A 9,856-nucleotide genomic window follows, 5' to 3' on the forward strand; every position below is an offset into this window, starting at 1 on the left:
CAGGAAACTGGAATTTGAAATGCAGGAAGTAAAAAAAAAAGAAACTAAATTTATTCTTAAGGAAATGGTCATATACTGGAAGTAAAACGGGATGTCAAACAGTTGTTATTTAGTTCTTAAGAACACAGAGACACTAAATCAACTTCACATTATTTTATTTATCAAACCGATCAAGATGTAAAGAATTAGTTCAAGATGTCTACAAGAAAGACTGTACATTGTATATTTTCCTGTAGTCACTGGTCAAATAGTAACAGACGCAAATTACTGCTGTGATACATGAACATATTTCTGTTTTGAATATTCAACATCAATTAAAATGAAAAATATTCTAAAAGAAAAAGAAAATGCTGATAACATACAAGACATCCCTACAAATGGGTTTATACTAATGGGCTTGACACCTCAGTAGAAGGTCACACCAATTACTGTCAAGGTTAAAATGAACATTCACTTTATAGGCACTTGAGCAGACAGAACAGCCAATTTAGGGGCAGCTTATAATTGGATGCATCAGATGAATTAACTGAGCCGAGAGACAAAGTTCAAGCACAGAGCGGGAGAGAGAGACTGATAGTCTCTTATCAGAGGAACTGTAGTTAAACCAGCCCCAACAGCAACAAACATGACAGTATACATTTATAAAGTGCTTTCAGAGGACATGCGATACTTTAAGAGGTGTTTTGCCAACATAATGCAAATTGTATACAATTATTTAGAAATGGAAAAATAGAAAAGACGCACTTATCTCAGCACTTAAAAGCACTTCAGCTGACCAGCATTTACATTTCCTGGTTCATAAGAACAAGTCCAGCATATAAAACTACAAGAGAACGGAAGTGATGTTTTAAAATACGCAGAAATGATCAAACCAAGTAGACTTTTTAAAAGAAGAACATTTTTCAATTGACACTTTTCAAGCCAAACATTTCACAAAAATAAGTTTGTAACGTTTCATCAGATGTTAGTTCAACATGTTCATAGTTAATGTCTTCATGAAATTCACATATTTTAAGTGTGACTTAAGCAGCCAAATATTTATGGGGCCATTACATGTAAAAGAGTGTTATTAATTGTGTTTGCTGCCGCAGACCCTCCAACAGCCTGAAGATAAAGGTAAATTATCTTAACTACCTGCTTTAATGGACTTTTAAAGACTAGTCATTTATCATTCTTGAGTCGCTTTGTCGTAAATGTGATGCTTTGTACTGATTATGCTGGAATATTTATGTTTTTGAAAACGGTTGAACAATGTACAGTGAAATGTGCACCACTGATTAGCCTTTGAAGAACTGTTCATTGGTTGAAATATCATTCATATGCGTGGAGCGGATCTGTCATTGGTTTTAGTGGGTTTCAGCTTGACAGTAGCAAATGGATTTGTGCCTCTGGAAACAGAGAGAAAAAATGTACATGTCATTGATCTGCCGTATAGATCATGGAAAACAAAAGGCAACACAATTAGCGGGTTAATGGATATGAAACAATGTCTTCTTTACCAACCTTGGAAAAAGTTGTGGTCGAGACTCATAGTCATCTTGTCTCTGTAAAAATAAAATAAGAGAAGTTTAGCACTGTTGATTGTTTTAGAACTGTTTCAAACTACTTGCGTCACAGCAAAACCAGAAAAATGTGATGCTGAATCCAGAAAAGTGTACTGAAACTACTCCCAAACTAAAAAAAATAAAAAATAAAGATTCTTTACTGGCATAGAAGAACTTTTCCGTTGTATAAAGGGTTCTTTTTAGCGGAAAAGGTTCTTTAGATTATGTTGTTCTATAATGTAATATTCTTAATGGTAATGTTCTTCACAAATGGTTCTTTTAAGAACCGTTCACTGAAAGGTTCTTTAAAGAACCCAAAATTGTTCTTCTATGGCAGCACTGTGGCCCTGTTCTTGTGTTAAAGTTTAAGTACCCGAACATTTATGGATATAGGCTTTTTAAAAAGAAACTACTTCTTTAAATGAAAAAATCATAATACAAGTACAGCCACAGCAAACCACAACAAATGCAAAAGGAAGTAATAGGCTCATAAATAATTGTAGAACTTTTGTGGTATATCACATCAAAGCACAGCACACACACACACACACACACACACACACACACACACACAAACAAACACACACACACACAGACCGTCAGCAGAAAGAGCTGCCCCCTTGCAGCCACCAGAATGAAGGATGAGGTGTGGTGGAGAACAGCACTTCACCACAGTGCCCCTGCTGGCCACAGTAAGAACTGACACTTAAAATTCAACGTCAGCCTGCCAAATTCAACTCTCATCTCCACATTTACATTAGCTTACAGTCAGGACTCTCTCTGGGGAATTTAAATATTCAGAGCATCAGCAGATCTTCACAGATAAAACCCCGAAGCACATCAGAATGTAAAAAAGTCACTCAGAGGATTACTACATTACAGTAGCTGCATGTTCATTTTTACTTTGCGAGCAATATTAATGCATTGCTTAATGGAGTTCAGTAAGTGTTCTTTCTCTAAATGTGAACATTACACAACGAATTTTCATTCATAATCTTCATAATTTTGTATCAAAATGTAATGACTTTTCCTTTTAGCTGAAATTAATAATTTTACCACCTGTTATAAGTTTACAGTCTTGCTGAGGGATAAATGATTTATTTAATTTTATCCATCAGCATTTTTATTAAAATGAAAAATAATTGTTTAACCTAAAATTATAACACATTCTGAATCTAAATCAATTACTCTTTTCTAATTTCTATTCAGAAATGTGTCACATTAAGGGATCATTTACACAAAAAATTAAATTCTGCCATAATTTACTCAGCCCTATGTCATTCCTGCACTGTATGAGTTTCTTTCTTGTGTTGAGCACAATCAAAGATATTCTGAAAAATTCTGGTAACCAAACAGATGCTGGTAGCCATTGACTTCTACAGTATGAAAAAAAAACAAATTGGGAGTCAATGACTACTATCAACTACTGTACTTGGTTGCCCACATTCTTCAAAATATCTTCTTTTCTGCTCAGCAGAAGAAACAGACTCATACAGGTTAAGGGGTGAGGGAATGATGGCAGAGTTTTCATTTTTAGGTGACTTTTCCGTGTAACAGTGTTTATGTTGGTTTGAACAGGCCTCACTCTGTTTTCTGAAGGTGTGGGAGTGACCGGCCGGGAATTGCTGGATCTGGTTGATGGAGGAGGTGGTGGCGGAGGTGCAGGTGCAGGTGGAGCTGTTTGTTGCCTGCTGCTCACGGGTTGGTTGAGGAGGTTACTCATACTGCTGCTGCTCCTGAAAGAGCTGTTACTGAACAGAGAAAGAGGTCAGAGGTCATGAGACTGAAGCGCAGGTGTTGAGAAAGTTGCCATATCAGCTTACCTGGAGAGAGGAGGTCCAGGTGGTTCATCGACGGGGCCTACATAAGCAGCAGGGAACCAGCCTTGCCTGAACAACACAGATCAAATGAACCAGAAACTAAATCAGGTGGTCCATCTGAGCACTGTATGTGTTTCAGTATATCACTAAAGAGAATACAACAACTCTCCTTTTCATGAATGGACACTGGAGTTTGAAATAAGGACTTTAAGATTACCAGCCAAATGAAACTTTTAAAAGATGCCCTGCTGAGTGGATAAAACTGATCACTTATTATGTTGTAGCGTGGGTTGTAAAAACGGAAGTACTTTAAAATGATAACGCATGTGACGCATATTGTGCTGATAGATATTCCTAATATATGCCTGCCATGTGTGATTCACATTCATAGTGTGGCTAAAGATAAATGTCAGCTTATATACAGTAAGATAAGATAACACAATATTTATAACCCAATATTTATTTGCAATTGCTGTCCTGTGGCAAAATGTGAGGACAATTGTGTCTTAGGTAATGCATGCAATGGTGATTGTTACCTGGACTCAACATCACTTGGTGAGATATTTTGCTAATAAAATAATCGTTCCATGAGAACAGCATGATAACTTTATTACAGTATGTCTGTTCTATCAATTTCATCTCCGCGAGTTTTTATGACTTTGTTTTACACAAGCACAGATAATTTTAGAATTTTATGACATTTCAGCAACAACTTTTGGAATTAAGCTTGAAAATGCTAATGTTGACAGAACATTTTGAAATGAAAATGCTGTATTCATATGTATCTGGATCAGTGTAGACTGAGTGTGAAAGTTCTCTCACCGTCCAGAGCTGTCAGAGCGGCCGAACAGCCAGCCGTTCCTCGGCTCTTTAACCAGTAGGGTGATGGTTTCTCCTCGGGAGAACGGCAGGAGGGTGGAGTTTGCAGAGGGAGGGTGGGGCACCAGTGCTCGCATCACTTTGCCTCCGGCCAATCCCGACATGGAGTTGGAACGACTGGGCTGAGGGGAGGGGCCTTAGATGAAGGAGAGAAACATTTGCCATATTAAGCACAAAAAAAGTGCGTAATATTTACAGATGTCTTTTCTAATTTTAAAATAAGCTCTCCACACCTCTAGAGGGAATCTTGCCCAGTGGTTGCTCTGACCAGCGGTTTACATCCGGCTGACAGAATTACACGGAAACATTGAAATGTAAAAATAAATAAATAAATAACATTGTATGTGAATTTTATTTCAAATAATTTACTAGTTTCAAAAAAAGAATATATATATATATATATATATATATATATATATATATATATATATATATATATATAAAATGTAATTTAATACATGGTAATATATATTAAAGTTGAATATAATGCAACATTTATCATTATATCTCACAATGTTGTCCTCCAGTCGTGAAGGAGTGCGTGGACGGGATTCTCTCGTGTGATTCACCAGATCTTTCCACCCCTCGGCTCTGTTTTGCAGGCCGCCCCCTGTCTGTGGGAGGAATAAAACAATTAAACATACATTAATCAAACTGAGCACTTTCAAACAACTTTTAATTGGCAGAAAAAGTCATAATCTAGAAAATCATTTTATGTAGTATAAGGCTACCCAAATATTTTGCCTTGTCCAAAGATTTTTTTTCCCCTTTCAAAAAATTGAGATGGCAAGCTTTTACGACAAGATTGACACACATTCTCCTTAATAATATCTCCACATCACTTTGGTTACACCCAAAAGTCAAGTGAAGTCAAGTTTATTTCTAGACTACATTTAAAACAACAGAAGTTGACCAAAGTGCTGTACAAAGCCAAAGCCCACCCCATTAGGCAGTTAGATAATTATGGATACTAATAAAAAGTGATGCTATATACCTTGTTCATGAGATACGCAATGGACTGGGTGAAGCCGCTGTGTTTCTCTGCCAGGAATCGATATCTTCTTTCTTCCTCCTTTAACGCCTCTCTCTGACACTCTCTGAGAAAGTGCACATATTCGCTGCCGTCCTACACAGATCCATCAACATTATTACCATAAACATCATTATCATTATATTTTTCATATTCCGTACCATCATGAATCATAATAATGCTTAACAGCATCATTTTGGCTTCACACTCTTAAAAATAGCTGGTTTGTTGGAGACAAATGTATTTTTTTTTTATTTCCATTTTTTTGTATTTTTGTATTTCAGTTTTTTTTATATATATTATTTTTTTTATCTGTCTTCTAAATCTAAACATGACAAATGAGACACTCTACAGCCCTCTGTTTGCCACAGACACAGAAATGTCCAAATCTAGTGTGCCGTTTAGCAAGGGTGACAGACTGCTCTCACCTGTGGGACCCCTCGCCTCATCTGTCTCTCTAGTGCCGATGCCTGGTTTCTCACTTCAATCTCATAGCGCCTCCTGCTGTTCTGGAGGAGAAAGTGACCCAACCACATCAACATCAGCCATTAAAGTTTCAATATTAAGATTAATTGCAATCAGATAATGTACCTAGTTCTGAGTTGGCTGAAGGATAAAGTATCTTTAATTAGGTAAATATTAATTGTGCTCCTAATTTTATTTGTTTATGCATGCTTTCTGTTCATAAAATATACATGTTCTGTTTGCATTTGCAAAATACACCAAACAACTCACAAATATGTATTCTTTATCTAGTCTGACATTGTCATCCATCTCTCGAAGGACCTCGGAATGGAACCAGCGGAACTGAATCAATCACACAGACCGGTTAAACATGGGATTGGCCATAGAGACAATCAAGCATGCATTATGTCAACAATGGCATAAAAGTGGAAGATATCAAATGATGGGTCGATAGAGGAGAATGGGTAACGCACCACTCCCTCCAGCTCATTGGTGAGTCTCCTCTGACTGTCTGAGATCTGGATCAAAACGTCACCTGCAAAACAAACAAAACAGCCTCTGCTTGAGGGTCTATGTGTTAAAGTGCAAGTATTAGCCTCGAAAGGTTGCACTGCCAAGCTGATGTTGTGTCATCATTTATTATTTAACATCACAGAGGAGGTGCAGTTATCTGATATTGACTACAAAACTCACATGCACACACACACACACACACACACACAAGCACACACACACACACACACACACACACACTGTCATCTAGCTGTGGTCATAAAATAGGATTCATAGCAACAAAAGCACCATTGAAATTTAATGAAATGTTTCTATTAAACCACAACAGGGTGATAGACGTCAGCTATAAACAAACACACACACACACACACACACACACACACACACACACACACACAAACACACTCATGTGTAAAAGACAACCGAGGAGGAACACAGTGAATTTACAAGAGCAAAGTACAATATGAGTGTGTGAAGGGCATTGTCTCCCTCCCAATTTATCACCCTCAATAAACACACACATAACTCTCTTCCTTTCCCGCTCTGTCCCTGCGATGGAAAATAGGCTATATATTTATCAGAAAAATATGAAAATAAACTGTGTTATCAAAAATCCCTGAGTTTGACAGAAAAGTGTCCTGCTGTAATTTAAAAGTGAAAGGAAATGAAATGACATTAGGAAATTAAAGCTTACCCAGCAAACGCGACGACATGCTCTGCATGGCCTGTTCACCCATCTTAGACAGAGCATTGAAATAGGCTTCACTGGTGACAGCCAGGGCTGGAGATATACACACAGATTGAAATCATTTACCACTGTATGAATATTATTTTTTTTTTTACAGTTATAATATCTTAGCATCCTTAAAACAAGATCAATTAGCTTCATTTAGATATTAAAGACTAACTCACACAAAAATTCAAAGTCAACCCTTCTTTGCCTTCTATCGTAGTGCTCAAATCTAACTTGTGTGATTTAAATGTGAGACAGAAGACTGGACTGGTGTTGGATCACCTATATTTTTGTATTTTTTCTCAGTGCAGTGCTTTGCTAGTGCTTGACATTGTTTGCATTACATTTGTATGTATATATATATTATAGAAAATATCAAAATAAACAGCTTAGCAGCAATACATATTACGAATTTTTAAAAAAATAAAAAATACCTGTGCTACTTATGACTGCTTTTGTGGTCCAGGGTTACATTTATGGATTTGGTGGATGCTTTTATTTTATCCAGTTATTTTCATTTTCATTAAACCAGACACAATTTATACATACAAACATACATACATACACACACACACACACACACACACACACACAAACACACATATACACACATATATATATATATATATATATATATATATATATATATATATATATAAACAATTATATTCTTATATTCTCTCATTTCCTTCATTATCCACTAAGCACAATCTTACAACATATTTACAATTTAACAAATATGAAATATCGTATATGATACAGTATATTGTTACCTATAACTTATAATGATATAAGGGTTTTGAAATGTATCAAATAAAAAAATTAAGAAATACTATTAAACAGATATTAGGTATACTAATATTTTGATTAATTTACAGTGTAAGTCTATTTTGAACATCTTGTTTTAAAAGTGATACAATTTAAACATCCTGAAAACAAGATTCATTATTAAAACAAGTTAAAAGGTAACATTTTATTTCAATTCATTAAGATATTAAAGGACTAGTTCACACTAAAATTCACCAAAGATATTAGATTCAATGACAACAAACCTGATACAACAAACCTGCATGATATATATATGATATATAAATATTCTAATGTTAAGTTATTTTATTACTTCAATCTGTTGAAAGATTAAGATTGAACTAATAGAACACTGTTTGATAGTCATCTTTCAAAAGATTAAAGTCTTTCTCAAGTACAGCGAGTTAGTAAGTTAGTGAAACTCGAGTCTCATAAAATAGACAGTCATTAAACAATGATGCTGAATCAGCCAATGACGCTGCAGCAATGCTAACTTATTATCATCAATGACAGTCAAAAGGCCAAAGTTCAACCACTTTGATCTGTTTCTTCCTCCTTCCGGCTTTTTCAGTTTTCTTATCTACTGCATTCATTCTTTCTCAAGTTGACTTGCCTTGGAAAGCCTGAATGTAGCTGTTTCCCAGTGCCACCAGTCTCTGCAGACCTGGATTGAACTGCTCCAGTATGCTCTGAGCGGATGGACAAACAGTGTAAGAATGAGAGTCCCATATCAGATCCAATGTCAACAAATATTGTCACTCCTCATCAATCTGTCACCTTGGTTACAGATTGCTGTTTGTCACAACAAAATGGTGGATATCTAAAATCACTTTTGAAAAATACTGATTTCTCTCTCTCTCTCTCTCTCTCTCTCTCTCTATATATATATATATAGATAGATAGATAGATAGATAGATAGATAGATAGATAGATAGATCTAGATAGATAGATTGTATTTACTCTACATAAAATGTACAATAACTGTACTATTTGACACTTGTCATTAAACTCTCTCTAGAATTTTACTTACATTTTAATATTTTATAATTTATATATATATGTATATATAATATACATGTATGTATGTATGTATGTATGTATGTACTAACACACAATTATGCTTCATGCTGTAACAATGTAATAATTATCTTTAATTTGTATTTCTGGATCACATTTTTAAAAACATACAGGCAACAAATTTCTTCTAAATGTAAATGAATGTCCACGTACTTTATTAATCTTGTTCTACTTATACGTACATGTGATTGAGTGTCATTCAAACTTAGAGAGGCTTCAGGCTTACCGTATAAATGGCCAGAGTGGTGCGGTGCAGTTGATCACTGTTTTGTCCTGACATCCTGATCTGACACCGTGGTACAACAAACAAATAAACAACATCCACTGACTAAACAACAAACAAACAGACTGACAGATGACCCAGTGCTGTCTACCCCTTGTCTCCTGTGTCCTCTCCTGTCTCGTCGCGTTTGTGAGTGTTAGTGTGTGTCTGTGTGTGTGTGTGAGAGAGAGAGAGAGAGAGGGAGGGAAACAGTGAGCTATTGTCACCCGTGTGGGCTGTGAATTATTGAACAGTGCAGAGTAATAAAAGTGTGACTGAGGTTAGACACCTGCTGTAAACACTGCACACCTGCGATAGGAGACAGGACTGGTGTAGAATTGCCAATATTTTTGCATTTTTACAGTGCAGTGATCACAAACCTTTGCTAAAGCCTTTACCTTTACATGTATGCATTTGGCTCTTTTTCATTCAACCCAAACAAGTGTTATGTTTTATATATATATATATATATATATATATATATATATATATATATATATATATATATATATATATATATATATATATATATATATATAAAACACTTGTTATATAATTATATAATTATATATATATAATTGCTTGGAAAACACAATCATATTCTTTAACAACAACTTTCATTTTTTAAAAGAGACAGACAGACAGACAGACAGACAGACAGACAGACAGAGATAGATAGATATATAGATAGATAGATAGATAGATAGATAGATAGATAGATAGATA

The 9,856-nt window shown here is 35.3% G+C and overlaps 1 protein-coding gene across 2 annotated transcripts; it reads right to left on the minus strand.

The window, feature by feature from the left end:
• Positions 1 to 139: 139 nt before the first annotated feature.
• Positions 140 to 9,548, minus strand: LOC113046745 (brain-specific angiogenesis inhibitor 1-associated protein 2-like protein 2). 2 transcript variants are annotated; one of them, XM_026207692.1, is made up of 14 exons: positions 9,095 to 9,548; positions 8,405 to 8,480; positions 6,946 to 7,032; positions 6,212 to 6,273; positions 6,009 to 6,080; positions 5,702 to 5,782; positions 5,238 to 5,369; positions 4,756 to 4,857; positions 4,477 to 4,528; positions 4,187 to 4,379; positions 3,368 to 3,433; positions 3,130 to 3,289; positions 1,504 to 1,544; positions 140 to 1,388 (listed from the first exon to the last, which is right to left on the minus strand). In XM_026207692.1, the coding sequence occupies exons 1-14, from the start codon at positions 9,146 to 9,148 to the stop codon at positions 1,316 to 1,318; spliced, it is 1,251 nt and encodes a 416-aa protein (XP_026063477.1). In that variant the 5' UTR covers positions 9,149 to 9,548; the 3' UTR covers positions 140 to 1,315. The 2 variants fall into 2 exon arrangements, with proteins under 2 accessions (XP_026063477.1, XP_026063478.1); XM_026207693.1 differs by having other exon boundaries at positions 3,130 to 3,295; positions 9,095 to 9,191.
• Positions 9,549 to 9,856: the final 308 nt, after the last annotated feature.

Source organism: Carassius auratus, chromosome 28 (genome assembly GCF_003368295.1).
Source record: "Carassius auratus strain Wakin chromosome 28, ASM336829v1, whole genome shotgun sequence".
In the NCBI taxonomy this organism is placed as follows: Eukaryota; Metazoa; Chordata; class Actinopteri; order Cypriniformes; family Cyprinidae; genus Carassius; species Carassius auratus.

Coding starts and splice junctions, on each gene's coding strand:
- LOC113046745 (XM_026207693.1), bottom strand. CDS start 9,148: ATGTCAGGACAAAACAGTGATCAACTGCACCGCACCACTCTGGCCATT. Junction 6,274..6,945: donor CATGTCGTCGCGTTTGCTGG/GTAAGCTTTAAT, acceptor TTTGTTTTGCAG/GTGACGTTTTGATCCAGATC. Junction 5,370..5,701: donor TGAGGCGAGGGGTCCCACAG/GTGAGAGCAGTC, acceptor GGATCTGTGTAG/GACGGCAGCGAATATGTGCA.